At 47.4% G+C, this 24,990-nt stretch overlaps 4 protein-coding genes across 5 annotated transcripts in view; 2 read left to right on the top strand and 2 right to left on the bottom strand.

The window, feature by feature from the left end:
- Window positions 1-13: 13 nt before the first annotated feature.
- Window positions 14-7,803, top strand: Gfap (glial fibrillary acidic protein). The gene is made up of 9 exons (XM_026408259.2): window positions 14-468; window positions 1,461-1,521; window positions 1,706-1,801; window positions 2,917-3,078; window positions 4,212-4,337; window positions 4,533-4,753; window positions 5,322-5,365; window positions 7,021-7,106; window positions 7,762-7,803. Exons 1-9 carry the CDS (start codon window positions 14-16, stop codon window positions 7,801-7,803), a joined length of 1,293 nt encoding a protein of 430 aa, XP_026264044.1.
- A 2,266-nt stretch (window positions 7,804-10,069) lies between these two features.
- Window positions 10,070-11,314, bottom strand: Fam187a (family with sequence similarity 187 member A). Its single transcript, XM_026408204.1, has one exon. The coding sequence runs from the start codon at window positions 11,312-11,314 to the stop codon at window positions 10,070-10,072; it is 1,245 nt and encodes a 414-aa protein (XP_026263989.1).
- Window positions 11,315-12,354: 1,040 nt separating this feature from the next.
- Dnaaf19 (dynein axonemal assembly factor 19) lies at window positions 12,355-15,750 on the bottom strand. Its single transcript, XM_026408286.2, has 4 exons — window positions 15,674-15,750; window positions 14,009-14,160; window positions 13,484-13,616; window positions 12,355-12,807 (listed from the first exon to the last, which is right to left on the bottom strand). Exons 2-4 carry the CDS (start codon window positions 14,149-14,151, stop codon window positions 12,355-12,357), a joined length of 729 nt encoding a protein of 242 aa, XP_026264071.2. The 5' UTR covers window positions 14,152-14,160; window positions 15,674-15,750.
- A 274-nt stretch (window positions 15,751-16,024) lies between these two features.
- Eftud2 (elongation factor Tu GTP binding domain containing 2) overlaps window positions 16,025-24,990 on the top strand; it is a 42,864-nt gene continuing 33,898 nt past the window's right edge. Inside the window, exons 1-2 of one of the 2 annotated variants that reach the window (XM_026408243.2) lie at window positions 16,025-16,129; window positions 17,460-17,568. In XM_026408243.2, the coding sequence (XP_026264028.1) occupies window positions 17,464-17,568 (105 nt within the window). In that variant the 5' untranslated portion in view covers window positions 16,025-16,129; window positions 17,460-17,463. The remainder of the gene's footprint in view (window positions 16,130-17,459; window positions 17,569-24,990) is intronic. The other variant, XM_026408244.2, reaches the window with a different exon arrangement.

The following is a 24,990-nucleotide window of genomic DNA, read 5'->3' as shown; positions in this document are numbered from 1 at the left end:
GAGGCAAAGCAGGATGGAGCGGCGACGAGTCACTTCTGCTCGCCGGTCCTACACCTCCTCCGAGATGTTGGTTCGGAGCCTGGGTCCCAGCCACCTCCTAGGTCCTGGCTCCCGCTTTACCCTGGCTCGAATGCACCCTCCAATCCCAGCCCGGGTGGACTTCTCCCTGGCTGGGGCACTCAATGCCGGCTTCAAGGAGACCCGGGCCAGTGAGCGGGCAGAGATGATGGAGCTCAACGACCGCTTTGCCAGCTACATCGAGAAGGTTCGCTTCCTGGAACAGCAAAACAAGGCGCTGGCTGCTGAGCTGAACCAGCTTCGGGCCAAGGAGCCCACTAAGCTGGCTGATGTCTACCAAGCTGAGCTTCGGGAGCTGCGGCTGCGGCTTGATCAGCTCACTGCCAACAGCGCACGGCTTGAGGTGGAGAGGGACAATCTGGCACAGGACCTGGGCACCCTGAGGCAGAAGTGAGGAGCGGGGGGTAGGGAAAGGGGGCTGGTGAGCAAAGAGGATGGAGCCTCTGAGAGGGCAAGGCTGCAGGGCTGCAGTCTCGGACAAGAGCTCAGCCTCTTTGCTCCCTGGGTTTCCCCACTTCTGGAAAAGTGGGGGCTATCATGTCCTGGGAGGGACCAGGTAGCAGTCTAAGACCTCAGGAATCTGATTCCCAAAGGACTTCTTCCAGGGAGCCAGACACTCTGGGTACATCCCCACAGGGGAGGCTATGCCAGGCAGCCAAGGGCCCCACTAGACAAAGGTTTTGCATTTGATTCTCTGGGCATTGAGAAGTGTGTGTGTGTGTGTGTGTGTGTGTGTGTGTGTGTGTGTGTGTGTATGTGTGTGATGGGAGGGAGTTGTCACCTATTCTGGGTCTGGGTCTATACAAAGGAGGAGTGACAAGAGGAGAAGGTGAGTGTCCACAAAGAGGGTTGGGCTCCAGGCTAAAGGAAGTAGGGGAAAGAGCAGGCAGGTCTGGGTGCAGAACAGAGGTGACTACATATCACTGGCCTCTGATCATATTCAAATCACTTTGACTTGCATGGCTATCAAGCAGAGATCACAGTAAAATTCATCTCAGAAGGTAGTACCTGGTGTCAGAGGAAACCCCAGAGGCATGGTGATTTGCTGAACAGTGGGCATGTATGTGCACCCTCCAATGCGGGAGGATGTGTGTCAAGCATGCAGCAGCAAGTGCACACTGGTGGATGCGCCTGTGTGAGCAGAATCAGGTGCACCACCCTGACAAGGCATCTTAGTGATGAGTTAAGGCAAAAGCCTTTGTCTGCTCATGATCCCAGTCAAGGCTTCTGTCTAGGACCCCTCTCTGACCCTCACTCCTCCTGCTACTCTACTGGTCCTGTGGGGGGGGGAGGGGCTCTGTGGTAGCCATCTCCTGGGAGATAGGGGCAAGATCCAAGAATCCTACAAGATCCTGGATCCAGGAATTTGTTCCCCATCCTAGGCTCCAGGATGAAACCAACCTGAGGCTGGAGGCTGAGAACAATCTGGCTGCCTATAGACAGGTCAGAAAGGTGGAGGGGAGGGTCAGGGAGGGGGAAGTATTGATGGCAAACACAGCCCCCAAGCCTAGCCCTTCAGAACAGTGTGCTGCTTCCCAACACCCCAGAAGGAGGGGTAAGACAAGGCTGGGGAATGGAGAGGAGGAGCCTGGAGTCAGAGTGGCCCAATGCCCCATCCCCACTCCAGGAGGCAGATGAAGCCACCCTGGCCCGTCTGGATCTGGAGAGGAAGATTGAGTCATTGGAGGAGGAGATCCGGTTCTTGAGGAAGATCCATGAGGAGGTGAGGCCAGGGCAGAGGGAGGGAAGCCCAACACACAGAGAGATACACACACTGAGAGAGACAGAGACAGAGATACTCTGAGACAGAGGAAGCAGATTGGCAGCAGAAAGAAAATGAGAGAGAGAGACAGAGACAGAAAGTGAAGGCAGAGACAGAGAGCATCCCCACCACCTGGTGAAAGGCACAAACATGCCCTCTGAACTGACAAGTGCAAGGCCTTGCTGCCTGGGTTTTTCTTCACATCATCCCTAAGAGATAGGAGCTCTTCCAGCTACCTTCTTTTCACAGAGAAAGACACTGAAGTCTATAAAAGTTAAAAAGTGTCCTAGCCGGGCATGGTGGCACACGCCTGTAATCCCAGGAGTTGGAGAGGCTGAGGCAGGAGGATCGCAAGTTCAAAACTATCCTTAGCAAAAGTGAGGTGCTAAGCAACTCAGTGAGACCCTTTCTCTAAATAAAATACAAAACAGGGCTGGGGACTTGGCTCAGTGGTCAAGTGCCCCCGAGTTCAATCCCCAGTACAAAAAAAAAAAAAAAAAAAAGATCTAAGGCTGAGGGAGCTTGGGTAACTTAGTAAGACCCTGTTTCAAAATTTTTAAAAAAGCTTTTTAAAAGTCCTAAGGTCACATAGTTAGTCTCTGATTCCCCACTTCCCTCTCTCCACTAAAATGAGAGCCATTCTTTTTCTCTCTGTTTTTGTTTTTTGTTTTGCACATGCCAGTTAAATGCTTTACTGCTGAGCTACATCCCCAGCCAAAACGAGAGCCATTCTTAAAAAAAAAAAAACAAAAAAACAAACAAAAAAAAAACCCACTAATCTCTGACCTCCAATTCTGGATTCACAATCCATGGCCCCATGGAACCTGGAAACCCACAGGCACATGCTCAGCACCTGCCTCCTATCTATCCAGCCCAGGAAGGACAATGACGAACTCTCTTTCCTACTTCTCTTAGTCTTGGCCATGCCACTTACTCCAACAAGGGCTGTCTCATCTCCCTTTGCCAATGCTCCTGGCCCAGGGGCAGGTAGAAGAGGGTGTGATGCTGTGAGAACCCCAGCTGAAGCCTACACCTGGAGCCCTGAGCCCTGGTACCCCTTCTCTCACCCTGGCCAGGAGGTGCGGGAACTCCAGGAACAGCTAGCCCGACAGCAGGTCCACGTGGAGATGGACATGGCCAAGCCAGACCTCACAGCAGCCCTGAGGGAGATCCGCACGCAGTACGAGGCAGTGGCGTCCAGCAACATGCAGGAGGCAGAGGAGTGGTACCGGTCCAAGGTAGCCTTGCCTGTGGGGCTCCTCAGTCAGCCCTCCTTGCTCCATACAAGAGGACAGGGGAAGGAGGGAGGAGGAAGCTAGAGGAATATCCTCTCAGTGACCAACCTCCCCAGAGAAGTGAGATAACCTGCCCAGGTCACACCAGCACTACTACTTCCAAAAGGACTCATTAATATTATTCCTGCTATTACTACTATTGTGTTACTAACATTGTTGTAATGCCAGGCCCTGTGCTTTGAGTGGATTATCTTACCATGAAGCACTATTCTTCGAGAGATGCGAGAACTGAAACCCAGAGAGGTTAACCAACTTGCCCAAAGCCACAAAACTCCTATGTGGTAAAGTAGGATTTCCAACCCTATCCCATTTCACTTGGGAGCCTGCATTCTTGATGCCTCTGCCAGTCTGCGTGCTGGGTTATGGAGCATTTACTGCATGCCGGGTTATTTGCTGGGATACAGAGAGGCATCTGAGCAGGGAGATGTGATAATGGACCTAAATAGGGCTGCATAGAGAAACACCACAGGGCAGTTTATTTGCAGCGTTGGAACTAGGGAAGTCCGGTGGGGGCATTTGAGCTAGAAAGAACAGGTGGGTTACCTATATAAAGAGAAGAGGAACAGCAGAGCTTGTTAGGAGGCTAGGAGGTGGAACACAGAGAGTTAGTACTTGGAGGTGCTGATCCAGGATGCCAAGGCTGAGGGGTGTGAGCAGCAAAAGCCTGTGACAGTCTGAGTAGGGTCAAGGCCTGCTGGAATGCTGAGTGCAAGCTGGGGGAAAGGGCTATTAGCACCCAGGGCTTTGCTGGCCAGGACCTATTATCCAAGGTGGGGCGGGTTTCAGGCCCATAGATAGGGCAGCCAGCACAGAGGTTCAAGATCCTTTGGCACTGGTCATTCTTTCCCCGGCTGAACAGGTACTGTGCTAGAGGCTGAGGCACAGCAGAGACTACTGTGCCTCCAATCCAGGGGTCACTGTCACTGGGAATAATCCCTGCCAGGGCCAGTGTCCTGGGGGTGACCTGGGTCATGCCCATCTCCGTGATTTCCCAGCAGTCTCCACGGGCCCACGCGGATCCCCTGGATATATGTGTCGGGGGCCCACCCCTCAGTTAGGGCTCTTTCCCCTTCTAGTTTGCTGACCTCACAGATGCTGCTGCCCGCAATGCCGAGCTGCTCCGCCAAGCCAAGCACGAGGCCAATGACTACCGGCGCCAGCTGCAGGCCTTGACCTGCGACCTGGAGTCCTTGCGTGGAACGGTGAGCAGTGGGGGTCACCACCACGTTAGGAGATGCTAAAAGAAAAGGGCTTGGGTAGGGACCTGGCAGAGGGCGGGGCTCCGATGTTACTCCGGGCTGGAGGCCAGGCTCGAAGCCTCTCAGAGTCGCGCAGAGGTCCCAGCGCTGTGCAGCATGCCGGGGGCCCCCGAGGGACAGGCCGGCTACATCCCACAGAACGAGTCCCTGGAGAGACAGATGCGCGAGCAGGAGGAGCGCCACGCGCGGGAGGCGGCGAGTTACCAGGAGACCCTGGCCCGTCTGGAGGAAGAGGGACAGAGCCTCAAAGACGAGATGGCCCGCCACCTGCAGGAGTACCAGGACCTGCTTAATGTCAAGCTGGCCCTGGACATCGAGATCGCCACCTATAGGAAGTTACTGGAGGGCGAGGAAAACCGGTGAGCCCAGACCACAGCCCTCGGGAAATTCTCCCTGCTGCCTCCCTCTAGAGTCTGCCTTGCTCCCTTCAGGGCCTGAGAGTGATCCATCCTTGGGTCCAGTTATTCTCCCACCCAGTGCCCAGCACATTGCCTGACCAACACACAGTACTATTCAATAGATGTCTGATGAATGGCTCCAACCAATATTGATTAGGTCCCAGGGTGGGGGGTACCTGGGTCACCCTCCAAACTAAGGGTCTCACTCCTCAGCCTCTCAACAAAGACTGGACTTCTGTTCCCCTGACTGATCTCTTCCAATTCTTGGCACTTTCACCATTTTCTCCTCCCTCTCCTCTGCCATGCAAGTCTCCATTCTCCTTAGTGGAACATGTGCCTTGGCAGATAACACCCAAAACTCTGGCACACTTTTGGAGCTACGCAGAGAGCACTGGCTGCTGCAGAAAGCTTGGGAGACTCTCCTGGCATGGCAAATGGCCCTTTAGGTTGTCATGCCAACCCTTGTCCAGAACCTGGCCTGGGATGTCCTAGGGCAGCCTGGTCACCCCATCCCTTTGCTGTCTTTCAGTATCACCATTCCAGTGCAGACCTTCTCCAACCTGCAGATCCGAGGTCAGTAGAGTGGGCCTTGTAGGAAGGGTGTTGGATGCCCACCTCCTCCCCCAAGATCATGGGCGTTCTGGCCTGGGGCCAGAGACCAGGGGAAAGAGGTCTGGGCTCTCCCTGAGGGTCTTCATGATTCACTGCAGAGCTCCTAGCCAGAGCACAGCATCCCTGGGCACTCACAGGTGGGGCTTGCTGCTGCTCCTGTCCTGCTCTGCCTGTGTCCCTTCCTCCCCTCCCTACACCCCATTCCACAGCAGAACTGGATGAGGTCTCTGCCTCTGCCTGCTCTGCATGCCTTGGGCAAGGTCTGCCCTTTTGAGTGTTTCATATTTTTGTTTTTTTTTTCCAACTGCTTGTCACTACAGGGGGCAAAAGCACCAAAGAAGGGGAAGGTCACAAGGTCACAAGACATCTCAAAAGGCTCACAATACAAGTTATACCAATACAGGCTCACCAGATTGTAAATGGAGCCCCGTCGGCTCTCGGTTAGCTGCCTGCCTCTCAAATGAGAGCTTTTCTCAGCTTGACAGGGAGTAAGAAAGTCTCAGCAAGCCCATTTTCCTGGTCCTCTTGGGCTCACTCCTCCCAGGAGTCCTAAAGGACCAGAACTGTGTCACTTTCCCAGGAACCTCAGTGCCCAGCACATAGTAACTGTAGGTTAAACTAGCAGATCTGGCCAGTGTTAAAGGTGGCAAGTCCCTGGGTACTCAGATGAGATGCTCTCAATCAGATACCAGCCTCTGCCTCCCTCCTCTGTCACTGGGAAGTTCCCTTGGGTCTTGCTGTGCCTGGTGGCCAGGTTCTATGCTTGATCCATCTGTCCCCAAGGCTCTGTTGCTCTTCTCAGTGCAATGCAGCCCAGAGGATTATTTCCCTCAGGAGTGCTACTCTTGTAGTGAATGAGATTTTATGTTCTCTGCTCTTAATTTTAAATAATAGTGTGACATGTTATAGTTTTCTCTCTAAGGGGAGACTAAATTACTTTTTTGTTGATATGTGGCCATCAATGATTTGTAGATAAGGAAAGAAAATTCTCTTCTTCTGGGTGAGGATATTTAGGAACACCAGATGTGTTTCCAAGGCTTAATTCAGCATCAGAAAGTTAACCATGCTGACCAGGTAGTGAAAATCTGCTGAGTGCTAGACATTGAGGGATCACATAAGTGACAGACAAGAAAGGGGAAGGGACCTATACGTATCAATCACTAATATGTGCCAGATGCTTTACATACATTATTTTAGTTAATCACCTTTTTACTGCCACCTAGAGACCATCATCCCCATTCTGCAATACAGCTGAGGTCAATTGTTTTGTACATATGGCTGGTTAGTGGCTGAGCTAGGGCTCAAGCTCTGGTCCACCAGAGTTCAAAGCCCACGTGCTTCTTCTCTGATGCAGTACTGGATTGCCAGAAAGCCAGATAGGGATTTAAATGAAGCCAGGTCAGAGATGGCAGAGCACTGGATCATAGTGGGATGTGCCCAGCACCATGGGGACTTGGGAGGTCTCCAGCCCTTTTGGAAGAGCAGGGACTCTCCCTGCCTGGATGGATAGGCACTTGTGCCTGTGATTCGTGTGTGTGTGATGGGGAAGTTGGGTGTAGGAGAGGATGTGTAGTGTCCTGAGGACCCAGGGAGGCCTCTTCTCCCAACACCTGTAGAAACCAGCCTGGACACCAAGTCCGTGTCAGAAGGCCACCTCAAGAGGAACATTGTGGTGAAGACTGTGGAGATGCGTGATGGCGAGGTGAGGAGGGATTCTGGCTGTGTCCAGGGATACTTGGCAAGGCTCTGGAAGAAAGCCTGGGCCAGGCACTCAGGAGGTCCTTGGTGACTCCCAAGAGCTCCTGGAGGGCTATGGACTTTGGGGAGGAGCCTGAACATCACTCCTTTCTTCAGTCTCCATGGGCAGTGAAAGGACCTAGGCCACTGGATTGGGTCCCAACTCAGGCTCTCTCCCTTTCTCACCCTCCAGACTCAGGTGCTTCTGGAAACAGGACTGGGAGAGAGAGGAAGGAAAGCTAGTAGCTTTCACTCCCAACTCTGGCTGGGACAGTTGGGAAGAGGGAGGACTTTCAAATTTTATTCAAAGGAATCTGCCAGAAGGACAGGAGAAGGGATTTGGCATGCTGCTCCCTTGGCATTCCCAGTTGGAGTGGCAGCAGCAGTAAGGCTACTCTTATACCCTAAGCCCTGTGTGCCAGGCATGGTGCTAAGCACTGTACAAGTTCTCTTTTACTACCCACTCCGACCACTGCACAATGAAAGGCGGTCTTAAGAATTAAGAAAGTTCTAGGATGGTTGGGTACTTGCCTTACATAAGTTACATAGCTTAGCGTGGGGGACCTGGAGTCGGTGAGCTCCTAAGCTGTTGCACTGTGCACCTTCCCTGTCCCCTGCAGGTCATTAAGGAATCCAAGCAGGAGCACAAGGATGTGATGTGAGGTGGGCCACCAGGTGGCCCCACAACATGAGGGGCCTGTAGTGGGAGCAGTAGAGTTGCTTCTCCTTGGATAGCTCATTTCTCCAGACCTGATTCCTAACTGCTGCTCCCCTCCCTCCTCCATCTCTACACCAGTCTGCTGCCCTAGGCTCAGTCAGCATTCGGCCTGCCAGATGGCACCCACCCAGCACCTAGCAACTTCAACTAACAGGGAACTCACACTAAAGGGGCGGTCTAGAAATGTGGCCAGTAGCTTGGGTTAAAATTGGGAGCGAAGGAATAAGTTGGATAGGGCAGGGGGCACCTACAAATCACCCTGTTGTTATGGCAACTGTTGCCAAAGCTGGAGGTCTCTGGAGTCTCTGGGAACTGGGCTTTGAGTTTTCTTAGGCTGCTGGAAGGGGAAGTCCTCACAGGCAAGACAGCCCTGGGCAGAGGCTTGTTCTTCTAGAATGACCCTGACCAATGTAGGAGAAGTCCTGCTACCTAGACTACAGAGAAAGGTCCCAGGGGGCCTCCTGAGTGGTAATTCAAATGTCTTAATCCCATTGAGCTGCCATCCAGGGAACCAGTCTATAGGCAGGTAGGAGCTTGGTTCTCAGCTCTCCGGGAATCTATAGTTAAGTGGAGAGGGAAGGAGTATTAGAAGGGCAACGAGGGGGGCTTCCTGGCCCCTAGGTGTGGATACAGAGAGGTCAAACCCAGGACGACTCCCCCATCTGGGGTAGAAGGGACACTGGTAGTGAGGAGGCAGTGGGGATGATGCCAGACATCGGAGTGGGGGTTGTGAGTAACCAGTTACACTTGACCTCTGGGTCATGGGAATCCAGAAAATGACTCATCCTTTTGAAGATGCTGAAACAGGGGAGAGAGGGCTGCTTTCCATGGGGGCAGAGTACCACTGTCTCAGTTCTGAAGGCCTCTTATGTGCTGCAGAACCTTTGACCACCCAGGCCTCAGAGCCCTGTGACTGCTGCCTCCTGACCACAGTGAGGCCACTACCCTCCACCTAACCTTCTCCACCTGTAATGACTAGCTGCTGCTTTTCCCTACATTAAGGGCCCCTTGTGTCCCCTCTTACCTGCGTATAGAATGTACCCCACCTGTATTTTAGGCAGCACCCTATTTTATAGTTTGGGAAACTGAGGCATGAGCAGAGCAAAGATACTGGCTCATTCTCCTGCAGCCTGAAGCAGGAGCACTTGGGCACACTCTTCCACCCCAGAACACCTGCTCTACTCTCCCTGGGCAGGCTGGTGGGCAGGTGAGCTATTTGTGCCAAGAAATGGGGCTGGAAGGGCCCACTCCATGGTCCTACTCCCCTCTGAGGCCAAGAAGGAAGGGGGGTCCCTCAGGGGATCCCTCCCTCTTCCCAAGACTTGGTGCCCTCTCTTCACTCCTTGCTACCATCTGCTGCTGCTGTTGCTGCTAACCTTCAGGGAAGTGCCACCATCTTTACTCACTGAGGAGAAATAAAGATGCATACCATGGCCTTCCCCAGAGTGTACTCTCATCTCTTCATGGCAGGGGTGGGGAAGCTGGGGTCAAGATGTAGCACTGCACAAGACTCAACTTACTCTTTATCTCTTATTGTCTTGGGAGTCCAAGTCCCCATGGCAGTAGCCACATACCAAATCCCATTTCTGATCTGCTCTGCCACAGTAGGCATGGTACCCTGGCCTCTGCTCCCCACTCCATCTTCTCATCCCCAGCCTGAGTGCAGTGGCTCAGGAAAGCCCAGAATTTGATCTCTGCTCCCTTCACCATTCCCCATCCTAGTCTTCATCTTTACTCCCACACCTGCTATTCCTACCTGCCATTCCCAGTACGATGCTGGGGAGAAAGCCAAGGAAGACATATGCTAGCTCCCTTCACTCTTTTCTTCCTTCCTCCTGTGCCACCCACAGCTCAACCAGTGCCCCGTCAGCAATCCTCAAGGGCACCTCAAATGCGATCCAACAGCAACAGGTGATTTGGTGGGTATTAGTTCACTTCCTCCTCTGTCCTAAGTGTGAAGTCAGAAAACATGTGCCCCTGCCTACTTCCCTTCTCCTCAGTCCCCAAGCTATCACCTGCTTTAGGTTTCCCCACTTCCCAGATCAGGCCCCATACCTGCTCATGAAATTGGGAAGCAGATTGTAACTAATAGATTTGTCTGCATCTTCTTGCCACATGTCCCAGCCCAGGACGCCTACCCACAGGCATCTGGTATCATTTAACAAACACATTGAAGCACAACTGGTCTTCAGAGCTTGGGAAGAGAGAGCCTAGGGTGAGAACATGGGACGAAAGCGAAATGAGTAACAGCAGCAACGACAGAGGTGAACGGTGACAAAAATTGCCGTGATGAGAAGATAGCTTATCAGGGTGAGCTCCACAGCAGCACGAGTCTCAGGGTCAGACAGTGAGGCTGGGTAGTGCCCTCGGGATGTCACACTGAGTCGAAACCCAGCGATCTGCACCCCTTGCCGCCAACAATAGTAAATGCCCCGGTCACTTAGCTGGGTGAAGCGAATGTGGAGCTGGTTGCCATGGTCAATGAATACTCTCATGGATCTGTTGACACCTTTTAGGTATTGTGTGCGGTAGAGGTGCTGGTGGTCCTTGTCCCAAGCCACAGCATGCTCTGGCCGGGCCCCAGGACAGGAGATGATGAGTCCATGGCCCAGTCTCTGCTGGTGAAACTGAATGGGCACTTTGGGCACCCAAGGCTTGCTACCCACTTTGGACACGTAGTTATATATAGCCAGTACACTCTCCCGGAACCGGTTTTTCTTTTCGCAGGGCACCAGGCAGCTCTGAACCAGCAACTCAGGCATGTGGTCCCTGACTGTGGTGCGCAGTCTCCTAGGCACAGCCTGTGAACCACAGGACACCACATCAGACTGTGTCCTCAGGTACCGTGGGGAGAGGTCAGGGCTCCGCAGGTAGCAGAGGCCAATGCGCCATTGCTCCCCACGCACCCCACAGCGGTCACAAGGGGTCCACTCCCAGAAGGTGGTGAAGACATGGAGGTTCCCATAGTACTCATCAGCAAAGGGCTTCTGGCCCATGTCCTTGAAGGTCGCCACCATTCCCTCATTGCTCTGGATGTCCACATCGTAGGCATAAAAGTATTCCCCTTTGCGGGTGCCACAGAAGTATAGACCTGAGTCCTCAGGCTGGGCTCGGAAAACCAACAGGCTAAACATGCGGATGCTGAAACGGACTAGCATGTCACTGCCCACACGCACCTGGGCCGCCTCGGTCAGCACACGCCCATCAAAGTCTGTCAGCACTTTGGTGTGGCTGCTACCCACATGCTTTTGATAGTACCAGACTACAGCCGGCACCTCCTCAGGCTTGCAGTGACAGGGAAGCTCAAAGCTCATGTCAGCCAAGTAGGCAGCATTGTCAAACATAAGGAAAGCAGGGCAGGGGGTCTTCAGAAAAATGTTCTCCTTCTCCACTATTTCAAAGGCCTGGAGACTGCCCCAGGCCCATAGGAGCACAGTGGTGTGGGCCAGGCTCATATCTACAGGAGGGAGGGACAGAGGGGCAGGGAAAAAAAACAAGGCACTGAACACCTATGGGGTTTCTAGAAATCACTGCCAAGAAGAGGCCTCTATTTGAGGAAATAACTAAGCAGCCAGGAAAATAAGCAACAGTCTTCACAGGAAGCAGCCAAATGCAAGGCAATTTATTTCCAACTGATGTACTAGATGTCCTTGGAATGTTCCAGGCCTGATCTCAAGGGAAAATCATTCTAGAACTTGGCCTTCACTCACCTTTCTAGAACACTGGCACTCCCCTGCTCCAAGAATGGATCAAGGAAAACCAGATTGAGCCATAAGGCCCTTGTGCTTCACTGATCTAGGCCCTGCCCGACCTGCCCCATATAAAATATCTTCCCTTCCATCAGTCTGGAAGCCTTCCCTCCAATACACCTGGCCATCCAGGACATTGGACCTAAGTTAATGGCTTGGGGCTTCCCCAACCTGCACAAGAACTCAGCCCTTAGAGAAAAATTCTGCGCCTGAAATGAAGTAGCATTTGGTCACTGTTAGTTAAATGTCCATTCACTGACTTCGAGCTACAAATATTCTGATTAAAGAATTATGAGTATCAGTGTTTATTTGCCATGAAAGATTAACAAGTTTGCTTTTTTCTTTTTCTGAGTGGAGGCTGTACCTGGTATCACCCAAATTTGGTTGGAAACACATCCATCTCTCATGGCCAATGGGTTAGACTCAAAAAGGGTGGGAAGCAAAACTGATTTCAACCTCCTGGACCCTTTTCTGTCCTGTGGATTCACACAGTTCAAAAGATAGATACAGTGGCTGGAAAAGTTAGAGAGACTTGATTCAAGTTTTTTCTCTGAAAATTCCAAGCTGAGAAGAGAAGTAGATGTGGGTTTCTCATTATAGTCCTGCAGAAACCCCAAGACAACCACCAAAAAAATGTCTCTGATGATCATTGAAGCTCACATCAGCCAGGGAGGCAGCACTGTCAAACATCAGGAAAGCAGGTCAGGGTGGTCTTCTGAGCGGGACTCTGAGGGCAGCCAGTCCTATCAGTGAATCTGGTACAGCCCTAATAGCTCCTGCAGGAGCCCCTCCTCCTCCTGGAGCCCACCATCTTGCTCCTCCACAGCCTGTTTGTCTGGACAGCCCCCCTCCTGCAAAGATCTGGGGGTAGCCATGGCCTGCAGCTTCTGAAACAAGCCTCGGCAACCCTCTTGCTCAGCATGGCTCAGGAGGCTCAGGTTCAGGGTAAAGCGTCCCGTGCCGGCCAGGCTGCGAAGGACCCCCAGCACTGTCATCTTATCAGCTGGCCTCACATGATCATTCAGTACCATGAGCAGCTCCCCTAGAAGTCCAAACCCCACATCTGTCTGGAAGAGGTGACCCAGTTTGGGACCTCCAAGCTGCAGCAGGGCCTGGTAGCGCTCTGGTCCACTCTGCAAGTGTCGTCGCCAATCTCGGTAGAATTCTGCTGAGGTCTCAGGCTGGAAGGGGACTTTCTCCTAGATCACAAAGGAAGCAAAGGGGGTCCAGAGCTCTTCTGGTTGCTCTGTGACAGTGAGGTTAAGGGGAGCCTGTGGGTTTTCATCTTAACTCTGGGATTGCTCTCTAAGCACTGGGTAGGCTACTGTGCCTATGGGTCTCATTTTCAAAGGAGGGAACTGGGGATGTGAGAGAGAGGGAGGGCCCAAGGAATCCAGGCCATGATTTTGCTGGGATTTTCCTACTGATGAATGGGACGTAGCTCTGGTTTTCAATAGTAGATCAGTATTTATTCTGAGAAGGGTGAAGGATTTAATGGGAAATCTCAGGAAGAGAGAAAGGAACACAAAGTGAGTGTCAAGGACCTGACAGGCTGTGTCTCTCTCCCCAAACTGCCACAGGATTGTTGTGCTATCTATGATCTATCTCAGAAGCTGAGCTATCCAATTCTGATGTAGGAATGAAAGTCAAAAAACTGATGGAAGGAGACCTCCCTACCTTGCTTTCTGACTCATTCTGCTCAGTTCATCTCAGCCCTATCATCTCGTAGTTGCTTTTCTTTCTGTGACTAGAGGCAAAATCCTGTCTCTGTTGTCTTCCATGAGATAAAAGGAAGAAGTATGAGTTGTAAGAAGACACGGTTGGAGCTTTAGGACAGAGCATTCTGCTAGTCTAAAGAGGCTGGGCCTTACCTACCTGGGAGATTTCGGTGGCCACATCTTGGGAAGGCTGCCCTTGAGTAGAGTGACAATTCCAGGGCACAGTTCTCTTTCCTCCCATCTTGTCCTTCCGCTCCAGAGGCTTCAGATGTGATGCAAGGACAATACTCCTATAGATAAAGGACAGAGAATGGGTGGTGAACTTAGTGCTGTGTCTTGGGAGGGAGGCAGCTAGATTTTGCCTGATGTAAGGTTGAACCTGTTGACAGGATAATATGACAACTATGATAGCAGTATAGCTAAAAGTTTTCAAACTCTGCACATGAAGCCAGATACCGTGTTCAGAATCTTACATGCAATAGCTTATTTAATTATAACAAAAGTTATTCTCTTTACAGATGAAAAAATTGAGGCTCAGAGAGATTAAGGAACTTTCAGAAGATTACACCAATAGTAGAGGTTGAGGCCAGGAGCTCAGAATGATCTGATTCCAGAGCGCTTGCTGTTAACTACTGTAGCCCATCATAGCAGGACGGCCTGAGAAAAACGGCAGTGAGCCAACCTGAACTCCTCATAGGAAGGCACCCTCTGTTCCACTGCCCGTAGCTTGGCAGCATTCTCTCGTTTGTACTTCTCATCAGCAGTGAGCGCATCCTGCAGCTCTTTCTCCAAAGCTTTGAAGTCAATAACATCATTCCTTTCCATGGCCTGTTCCTGGGAAGGAAGGCATAGGGAATGAACATTAGTGGAGGGCCAATATTAGGAAAAGGAGGATGCCTCTGGATTATTTTTTCGTATTTATATTTTAGTTGTGGATGGACACAATATCTTTATTTTATTTATTTGTTTTTATGTGGTGCTAAGGATTGAAACCAGGGCCTTGCATGTGCTAAATAAGCACTCTACCAATGAGCCACAAACTCAGCCCCACCTCTGGATTCTTTACCAAAACACAAAATGACCCCAAAACATTATGACACTTATCTTAGCAAGCATTACAAAAACCTGGCTTTCTACTTTATACAAGTTAAGTTGCACAGGGAGGGCTTATATAAGACTTGTCACTGAAAATACAGAATTCTGACTTTCAATTTGGAGCCCTGTCTTGATTTTTTTTTTAAGAGAGAGTGAGAGAGAGAGGGGGACAGAGAGAGAGAGAGAGAGAATTTTAATATTTATTTATTTTTTCTTAGTTCTCGGCGGACACAACATCTTCTTTTGTATGTGGTGCTGAGGATCGAACCCGGGCCACACGCACGCTAGGCGAGCGCGCTACCGCTTGAGCCACATCCCCAGCCCACCCCCCCCCCCGCCCCCGTCTTGATTTTGTTCTGTACTCTAAAAATATTTATAGCTCAGTAGTAAAGCGCTTTCCTAGCATGTGCAAGGCCCTGGGTTTGATCCCCAGGTCCACAAAAATAATAATTTTGGTGCTTTAGCTGAAGAGGCATTTGGATCTCAATTCAGGCCATTCATTCTTCCACATAGGATCACTCCATGGCAATTTGTTCCATTGAGGATATCACACAAAAGCAGGAGTCTTGTTAGCTACCAGAGCCCAGAGATAGCATTGCATCCTTCCTGAAATGTCTTTAATGGGAAAAGATAGTTTTCACCCAAACCAGAAGCAATGAATGAACAGGAAACTGAAGTATTAGAAGAAGGAGCTCAATAATCTCCATCCCCAAATCTCTCTGTCCAACCCAAGGCTGGAGGCACAGATGTCTAAGTACATGGGAAAAGTCTTTAGTTCTGCCGTTGTACTTTTGTAGTCTCAAGGCAGAGTCTAACTGGCCTTTTCTACAAGAGAATCTTCCAGATGGGTTCCAGTCTGGGCTCTGGCATTTACTTGTGAGACCTTCCTGAGCTTCAGATTCCTGGTAAGTTGAGCTAGATTTTGTGGTTCACCCAGGAACAGCACTAGAGCAGGAAAGCAGGAGGTCTACAATCAACCCCATGACCACCCTGACCCCCACCTCGACGTGGAGAAGCTGAATGCTGAGAAGGGAGTTGGGTTGGTCAGCAACTGAATCTAGGTATCCCGTTCCTGTCCAGATTTTTGTTGCTGTTGTTGTTTGTTTTTTATCTTCCTGGTTTAGCCTCCTAAGTAGCTGAGACTATAAGCCCGACACCTTGTGTGGCTTTCTATCTAGTTCTGAGGCCTTTCCTGTCATCGAATGAATAGAACAGCTCTTCCTTTCCTATTACTCAGTCTCCAGTCCCTCACCCTCGCGACCCTGGCGTTGGTCCCCTTGTTTTCTTTGGGGATCCCTGATATGCTAGAACCGGAAGACAGCTCGCGCATTCTTCTCCCCACAACGGTGGTTGCCCGGCAACTACGCCAACCGCCTTCCCACATGACCGGTCCGAAGGCCCCCTTTCAGGGTGGCTCCGAGACGCCTGATCATATTTCTGCGTCCTCAGACCTCACTTTCTTTGGAGCAGCGCAGGCCTTGATTTGGAGACCCACAAGTCCACTTTGCCGGTTCCTGTCTTCGCGGTCAGCAGTCCTTGGAGCAAATTTACAGGCAGAGGTCAGTCCTCCGAGAAACGCAATCGTGGCGTCTGCGAGGTCCTTCCTGGCGGCCGGCGCAGACGTTGTCGCGGCGTGGGACGGAAGCGCGGTGTCCAGGGGCCGACTCGGAGCACTTGGCTGAGCGGGCGGGAGGTGAGCTGCCGCGGGGTAAGCACTCTGGAAGGTTTTTTTTTTTTTTTCTTTCGGGTGGAATGGGAAATTAAAGAATGTCATATCTGGAGAGGTGTTGTATACTCTCTGTCCCTTTCTCTTCACAAATGGGTAAATTGAGGCCTGGAGCGGGATCGACACATGCGCACCGGTTCCGGGCTTTCCTTGTTTCCTCAGTGGGTAACGTCCTGTCCCTGGGCACAGGCTAGGCTCTAACTATCCAGTCCCCTTTCTTCCTCCTCCATCTATGCCGACTTAATCCCTTCTTTGCCAAGTTCCCACCTTTGAGAGCCTGAAGTCTAGCGGACAAATGCAGATTTAGTACACAAGAGATCCGGGTTTGGGGTATCCTTGGGAAAGTCTGTATGTGCAGTGTTGGAGTCATTAATTCACTCAACAGATACTTATTGGGGACTGTTTTGTGCCAGGCACTGTTCAAAGTAAACAAAACAAAGTCCTTGCTTAAATTGTAGTTGGAGAAATGAACAGCAAACAAATGAGTTAGCGGTAAATGTTAACGAGACAGTAGAAGCGGAGGTTGGAAAGCATGTATGGAGGACTTCAAAAAGTGACAGAAAAGGTGACGTTTTAATAAAGTAACAAGGTATAAATATCCAAGGGGCAAAAGAGAATGACAAGTGCAATGGTTCTGAAACAGAAATTAACTTGATTTGTTCCGTAAACAGCCTTCTAGAAAAGTTTCTGCAGGCACTTAATGGGAGTCTTTTTTTTTTTTTTCTGTAATCTTCAAAAGTCATGTAAGTCCAGAAAGACTAAGAAACCGTTCTAGATTGAATGAGAATAAAAACACATCAGCTAAATGCAGTTGGTAATCTTGGATGGGATCCTTGGTTGTGCAGGACATTATTGGAACAATTTGTAAAACTTGAATGGAATATGTGTATTAGGTGGTAATTCTGTGCTAGTATACATTTTTCAATTATGGTGGTTGTGTTGTGATTATATAGGACAATGTTAGTAGTGTGGTAGAACACTTGCCTCACACTGTGAGGCACTGGGTTCAATCCTCAGTACCACATAAAATAAACAAAGGTATTGTGTCCATCTACAACTAAAAAAATATATTTGGAAAAAAAAGAAAGAAATGGAGGAGAGAGTATGGAAGTAGGACAATGAGTAGGGCATAGAGGTGGGGAAGGTACTGGGATTTGGAGGGAATTAGTCAGTAGGTTAATCAGTCATTAGTCACATCTGGAAAAGGGGCATGAGAGATATCTGACCAACCTTAAAAGTCGAAATACAAGTGTTTGCCATGGAGTCTTTGATTATCTTTCCAGAATCTAACTCTTCTCTCTTTGAATTTTAGCATCATGGATACTGACTTGTATGATGAATTTGGAAATTATATTGGACCAGAACTTGATTCTGATGAAGATGATGATGAATTGGGCAGAGAGACCAAAGATCTTGATGAGGTACAACAAACATATTGCTTTTTATCATCTCTCTTTTAAAAAGATCAGTAAAGTTCTGAATCCTCTGTATTTCCATAATGCCCTGTGTATATCTCTTAACATTGCCTTTTTTACAGCCTGACTTATACTGCCCCACAAAAACTCAGCTACTAAAGATCCAAAAGGGAATATAAGACAGTTTCACTGATGAGGTGTTTTTTTTTTTTTTTTTAATACCTTTATTTTATTTATTTATTTTTATGTGGTGTTGAGGATCGAACCTGGGGCCTTACGCGTGCTGGACGAGCGCTCTACTAGGAGCCACAACCCCAGCCCGATGAGGTGGTTTATATTCTGAGCTCTCGTTCATCTGAAAGTAGCTCTTCTTCCATTTGCCTGAAGTATCTTTTGACAATCATGTATAATTCCAGTTTAGAAAAGGTAATCAGCTTTTCTGGGCTGGGCATGTGGCTCAAGCGGTAGCGCGCTCACCTGGCATGCGTGCGGCCCGGGTTCGATCCTCAGCACCACATGCAAACAAAGATGTTGTGTCCTCCGAAAGCTAAAAAAAATAAATAAATAAATTCTCTGTCTCTCTTTAAAAAAGATTTTAAAAAATTTGAAAAAAAAGAAAAGGTAATCAGCTTTTCTAAGAACGTCTATACTGGGACCTCCCTCACAAGCTCAGGTCTCCCCCCCCCCCCCCCCCCCCGCATATTTTTTATTTTTTGTTTTTGGTACTGGAGATTGAACCTTGGGACACTCAACCACTGAGCCACATCCCCAGCCTGTTTTTGTATTTTATTTAGAGACAGGGTCTCAGTGAATTGCTTAGGGCCTTGCCAAGTTGCTGAGGCTGGCATTGAACTTACCATCCTCCTACCTCCGCCTCCCAAGCTGCTGGGATTATAGGCATGCACCACCACACACAGCCTCCCCCATATTTTTTAATTGATGCATTATAGTTGTATTTAATGATGGGATTTGTTACATATTCGTACATGCACACAATATAACAATATAATTTACAAGCTTAGGTTTAAAATATATATATATGGTTGTATTTCACTTATTTATTTTTATGTGGTGCTGAGGATCGAACCCAGGGTCTCACATGCACAAAGTAAGCACTCTACCACTGAGCCACGATCCCAGCCCTTCAAGCTTAGGTTTGTAAAAATGCACAAAAACAATAAAAGGGAGAGTATAGACTTCTTTGATTCCCCTTGAGGAAGGCTGTGGAAAATGTAGTCCATATGATCTGAGGCTTGCAAAAGACACCTAAGGTGGCTTTTTGTGTGTGTAGATGTTGTGACATAATATCTTTATTTATATAATTTTTTTATGTGGTGCTGAGGATCGAGCCCAGTGCCTCACATGTGCGAGGCGAGCATTCTACCACTAAGCTATGACCCCAGCCCACCTAAGGTGGCTTTTTTGTTTTACAATTATTCAGAACGTAATCTAGAGGTAGAAAGGCCTGTTGTTAACAGTGAATTAGTCTGGATTAGCAGTGCTTAGAGAGCTGTGATAGTCATGGGACAGCAAGAAAGTAGAACAGATATTCTGGCTCCATCTATCTTTTCAATTTGGAAAAATATTCATCAAACTAAAAAAGGATAGAATAAACTGGAAGAAAAAGAAAAGTTGAAGCCATATAGGTGATGTGACGTGAAAGGAGAACGTTTTGCAACCTTAGATGTGTGTTCAGATCTGTAGGGCCAGGTGATTTATATTTTGGCTGAGGTGTAGGGAAGACCTTGCAGAGATAAGCTCACTGTGGTCATCTTTAAACTGTAGGGAGTGACTGATGTACCAAAAAGTAAATTATACAGCTCATTCCGATTTTTAAAGATGGAGATAACGTGCCACATTTTAGATTAGTAAGTGTGATAGTGTGATATGCATCCATAATAATAAGTAATTCATGAATACATTCTCATTCAATCCCTGCAGAGAGAAAAGTTTTCTGTCCTCATTCCATTTTACCCCTTTTCCAAATTAAGCACTGTGGCTCATGCTGTCCTTGTGAAAAGATTTTGGCTATGTCAGAGTACAATTAGGGAATGCTGCAGCTGATTGAACAATGGAACCCAGAAAGTATTGCCACCAGAGCTCTTGTGACATGTTTTAGGCATCTGTGCTTGATTTGTCTTTTTCAACCTTATCATTAATGACTTGGGTGAAGATACAAAATGGAAGTTTATAAAACTTATTTGGGACATAAGCTAATATATTTGAATTCAAAGTGATCCCAATAAACCTGAATTCCAGACTAAAGCTCAATAAATTCATTTGTTAAATATTTATGAAGCTGTTTACTATGTTCAAGAAATCATGATGCAGAGAGAGCAGAGATACTGCCCCTGCCCACAGGAAACCTTCTACTAACTGGGGGAGATAAAAATACAAAAATATTTATAATACAAAGCAGGGGAAGAGGAGTATGCTGTTTAAGTTATATTAACTTCATGCTGTAGTAATAGTATGTGAGAAATAATTTCTGACTGGGATGACCAAGAAAGATATCTAAAGAAATAACTTTCATACTGGAGCCAAAGAATGGATAGGTGTCTGTAGAGATGGAAAGTGAACAATTAGTGGTAGTCTGGGTTGGGGATGGAATTGGGAGGTGATAACTTAAGAGTATGGAATTTCTTTTTTTGGGCTAATTAAAGTGATCTAAAATTGATTGTAGATATGGTTGCACAATTCTGTAAAGACACCAAAACCCATTGAATGATGCACTTGAAATGGATGGATTGTGGGCTGAAGATATGGAGTAGTATAGTGTCTGCCTTGCATGCACAGGGCCCTAGGTTGAAACCCCAGCATAAGAAGGAAAAAAAAAAAAAAAAAGGAGTGAAGGAGTGAATTGCATGTAGAAAGTGGGTCTTATCTCACTAAAGCTATTAATAAAAATATAGAGAAAAAAATGTAGAAATGATGATTGTGATGACTAGTGCATTTTAGGATCCATTCGTTTCTGTGAGTACATTTGGTCTGTGACATCTACTCAGTTCTTCCTCGTGTGCATCATTCTCTCAGTGATGGACACCCAGGTTACCTGGACCAAGCCTTTCCTCACTACAGATAACACTGCAGTGACCTTTCTTAGTTGTGTCCCTTAATGCATGATGTGAAAATTTTGAGGAGTGTTATATTCCTTTGAACAGAGTTGCTGATTTTGGAATTATACAAATTAAATGTGTTTCTAGGGGCTGGGGATGTAGCTCAGTGGTAGAGTGCTTGTCAAGCATTCTTGATGTCCTGAATTCAATCCCCAGTACCACCAAAGGAAAAAAAAAGAAATGTTTCTACTTAGGTAATATTTTGATACTAAATACTGTCAGATTACTATTCAGAATGGCTGAGCAAGTCTGTACTCTTCCAGCAGAATTAAGGTCTATAGCCTAATCCGCATGAGATGCATCGAATTATTTTTAAATTTTTTATTGTGTGTGGGGGCTGGGGTTGTGGCTCAGCGGTAGAGTGCTCGCCTAGCATATGTGGGGCCTTGGGTTCAATCCTCAGCACCACATAAAAATAAATAAATAAAATAAAGATATTATGTCCAACTACAACTAAAAAATAAATGTTAAAAAAATTTTATTGTGGTATAGAATTGTAAAGAGATACGTAAGATTTTAATAATGTAAATAGGAAAGAAGGGTGTCCGTTCTAGAGAGGAGTTCAGTGAGCTGGGGCCCAGGGGTAGGTAGTATATAAAGGCAGGACTACTTCTCCACATCACCATAGCACGGTTCCTGAAGGGCAGCTGTGGAAATGAAGCAGAGGACATGAGGCCAGAGGTTGAAGGATTTGAATGGAGAACTGAAAGTGAGAGATGACATGGTTCAAGCAAAATGCTGGACCCTTTTATTATAATTTAGATATTAAGTGTCCCCCCGAAGCTCATGACATGAGCAATGCATGAGAGGTTAGAGGTGAAATGATTGGGTTTTGGGACTCCTAACCTAATCAGTACATTAATCCCCTGATAGGAATTAACTGGTGGTAACTCTAAGCAGGTAGGGTGTGGCTGGAGGAGGTGAGTCCCTGCAGGGCTTATCTTTGGGGGTAGGGATTTTGTCCTTGTTGAGCAGAGCTCTCATATCCTGGTGCAGTGTTCTCAACTGCTTTCCTCTGGCACCATTCCACCATGATGTTCTACCTTATCTCAGACCCTGAGGAATGGAATCAGCCCTCTATAGACTGAAACTTCTGAAACCATGAGCCCCCAAATAAACTTTTTCTCCTCCTATTGTTTTTGCCAGGTCTTTTTGATCATAGTAATGAAAAAGCTACTAAAAGACCTTTCTTTACTGAAAGGAGAGTTGGGAGGACTGGAGATTAGCCAGGAATTCATCACAATAGTCTCAGCAAGCGCATGAAGTTGTGGAGTTGGGCCATTGTTTGCATGCAAGAAGAGAGAATGAGTGAAACTGGAGTGTCTAGAGGAAAACTGGTTATTAACAGACAAAAGGAAATGATAAAAGGATGCTTGTTTAGTTTTATTTTAGACTTGTTAAGTTTGAGCTGCTGTCAAGATCTCAGGTAGAAATGATTACAGGCAGTCAGAAATTATTACATAAAATCCTGCAGTTAGATTTATAATACATTCAGCAGCATGGAACAGGAGAAAACTGGCTTGACTGCTATTTTGGAGTTATTATCAGTAGGATATGTTCGGCTGCCAAAAGAGCTAGGGTAATCTCAGGCTACTTGAGTAGAAGTAGAGTGTGCAGGTGGTAGGAGGTAGCCAGTCAGCTCACCACTGGAGGGTTTTTTGTTCTTTTTAAGAAAGAGGTTGGCATGTAGAATTTGTGTGAAGGAAAACAAGAACCCACCATTATATCTACCTACCTCCCTGGTCTGTACCCATAAAGAATGCCTGCCTGCCTTTCTTGTGGATGATTCATTTATGTTTCTGTCTACTAGAAACTAGACCTGTCCCTTCTCATCACTCAAGACCTTCACTCAGCAATTCTCCCCTGCCTCTCCAGCATCATCAGTTTTCCTTCTCTACTGGATAATTCCTATCAGTATACAGTCATGTCATTTTATCCTAAAATCCTCCCTTGACTCTATAACCCCCTTCAGTTACCTCTCTATTTTTCTGCCTTCCAATACAGCACATTTCAAAAGAATTCTTTTTTTTTTTTAATTTATCATTTTAGTTGTAGGTGGACACAATACTTTTATTTTATTTTATTTTATATGGTGCTGAGGATGAAATCCAGGGCCTCCCACATGCTAGGCAAGCACTCCACCACTGAGCCACAACTGCAGCCCTCAAAAGAGTTGTTGAGGCTGGGCGGGGTGGCACACGCCTATAATCCCAATGGCTCTGTAGGCTGAGGCAGGAGGATTGCGAGTTCAAAGCCAGCCTCAGCAACAGTGAGGCACTTAGCAAATCAGTGAGACCCTGTCTCTAAATAAAATACAAAATAGGGCTGGGGATGTGGCTCAGTGGTTGAGTGCCCCTGAGTTCAAAAAAAAAAAAAAAGAGTTCTTGGTACTGGCTGTCTTTAAATTGATTTATCTTTCCATTTTCTCTCAAGCCCACTTCCTTCCTTTTGCTTCTCTGACTCCTCAGAAACTACTCTTATTGAGGTTACCAGTGATCTCTATCCTGACAGATTCAAAGGTCAGTTTCTAGTCTTCTTATTTGACAAGCCTGAAGCATCTGATTCAGCCAGCCATTCCCTCCTCCTTAAATACTCTCTTCCATTGGCTTCCAGAGAATCCTCTGGGTTTGTACCTCACTAGCTGTTTCTTATGTCTTTGCTACTTATTCTTCTTCATGTCCTTGACCTCCACATGTCAGTAGGATATTTCCTGTTCTCTGCATACACTCACTGTCCTGGTGATCTCATCAAGTCTTATCAGGTAGCTTCTGTGCACTGAGAACTCTCAGATTGATATTTCCAAACTGCATCTTTCTCTTGAACCTTAGGTTTATATATCCAATTTCCAACTTGGCTTCTCAACTTAAACTATAAGAGAATCTCAAACTTAGCATATCTAAAACTTATCTTCTGAGCTTCTGCCCCCAATCTGCTCTTACAGATTTCCTCAGCGTACTAAATACAATATCATCTCCAGTTGTTCAGGCCTCGCCTCTTCTCTTTTTTATCACATCTATTTTTATTCATTAGAAAACATTTTTGGGGGGCTGGGGTTGTGGCTCAGCGGTAGAGCACTTGCCTAGCATATGCGAGGCCCTGGGTTCAATTCTCAGTGCCACATAAAAATAAATAAATAAAATAAAGGTATTGTGTACAACTACAACTAAAGGAAAAAAAAATAGAAAACATTTTTCAGTTTGAGGCCAGCCTGGGCAGCTTAGTGAGACCCTGTCTCAAAATAAATTAAATGGACTGAGTGGTAGAGGTCAGTGGTAGAGCACCCGAGGGTTCAATCTCTGGTACTAAAAAAATAAACCAGCAAATTTAATTTCACAGTTGATGTGGTCAAAGCCACTACCACAATCATCTCTCCTAAATTACTGCAGTAACCTCTAACTAATCGCCTTCTTTCTAGTATATTCTCAGGATAGGGACTAGAGTGGTTCTTTTTTACTGTAGTGAGGATTCATTGAGCTACATGCCTCAGCCCCCAGATGGTTTCTTTTGAAGTAAAAATCAGAGCAAAACCCTTCTTTGCTCAAAACCCCTAGGGAAGGGTTTTTAAACCTCAGCACCATTGACATTGGGACTACTCCTTGGGGCCCGGTTATTTTATTCATGGGGACTGAATGCATTGAAGGCTGTTTAGCAGCATCCCTGGCCTCTCCCTTCCAAATCCCACATGTACATCCAGTCATACCAACCAAAAAATGTCTTTAGACATTGTCAAATGTTCCAAAGAAGGTGCAGTATTGCCCTGATTGAAAACTGCTGTCCAAGAAGCAGTAAAGTTAGAATGGCCAGGGGCTAGGGTTGTGGCTTAGATTTAGAGCGCTCGCCTAGCATGCGTGAGACACTGGGTTCGATCCTCAGCACCACATAAAAATAAAATAAAGGTATTGTGTCCACTTACAACTAAAAAATAAACATTAGGAAAAAAAAAAAAGCGGCCAGACACAGTGTCACACAACTTTATCTAGTTAACTCAGGAGGCTGACAGGAAGATCACAAGTTTGAGTTTTGAGACCCTGTCTAAAAAAAAAAAAAAGAAATGGGTTGGGGTTATAGCTCAATGGTAGAATATTTGCCTTGCATATACAAGGCTCTGGGTTCAATCCCTAGTATTGGCAAAAAAAAAATTGAATTCTTCAAAAGAGAAGACAGGCATAGTGGTGCATGCCTGTAATCCCAGCAAAATAAAAAGAAACTGATGTAGAGCACATTTATGGCATGTATGAGTATTTTATTTTCTTTCATTGCCAAATAATAGTCTCTTGTAGCAAGGCATGGTGGTGCATGCCTGTAATCCCAG

The sequence above is a fragment of the Urocitellus parryii genome, chromosome 7 (genome assembly GCF_045843805.1).
Source record: "Urocitellus parryii isolate mUroPar1 chromosome 7, mUroPar1.hap1, whole genome shotgun sequence".
Lineage (NCBI taxonomy): Eukaryota > Metazoa > Chordata > Mammalia > Rodentia > Sciuridae > Urocitellus > Urocitellus parryii.
The sequence above is the reverse complement of the archived record's forward strand: the minus strand, read 5'-3'. Positions and strand labels throughout refer to the sequence as shown.

Excerpts from the sequence above, each read along its gene's own strand:
- Gfap (XM_026408259.2), top strand. The coding sequence starts at position 14 with ATGGAGCGGCGACGAGTCACTTCTGCTCGCCGGTCCTACACCTCCTCC. Across the intron at positions 4,754-5,321 it reads CTGGAGGGCGAGGAAAACCG|TATCACCATTCCAGTGCAGA; the intron begins GTGAGCCCAGAC and ends GCTGTCTTTCAG. Across the intron at positions 7,107-7,761 it reads TGGAGATGCGTGATGGCGAG|GTCATTAAGGAATCCAAGCA; the intron begins GTGAGGAGGGAT and ends TGTCCCCTGCAG.
- Fam187a (XM_026408204.1), bottom strand. The coding sequence starts at position 11,314 with ATGAGCCTGGCCCACACCACTGTGCTCCTATGGGCCTGGGGCAGTCTC.
- Dnaaf19 (XM_026408286.2), bottom strand. The coding sequence starts at position 14,151 with ATGGAAAGGAATGATGTTATTGACTTCAAAGCTTTGGAGAAAGAGCTG. Across the intron at positions 13,617-14,008 it reads CCTTCCTATGAGGAGTTCAG|GAGTATTGTCCTTGCATCAC; the intron begins GTTGGCTCACTG and ends CTTTATCTATAG. Across the intron at positions 12,808-13,483 it reads TGGCCACCGAAATCTCCCAG|GAGAAAGTCCCCTTCCAGCC; the intron begins GTAGGTAAGGCC and ends TTTGTGATCTAG.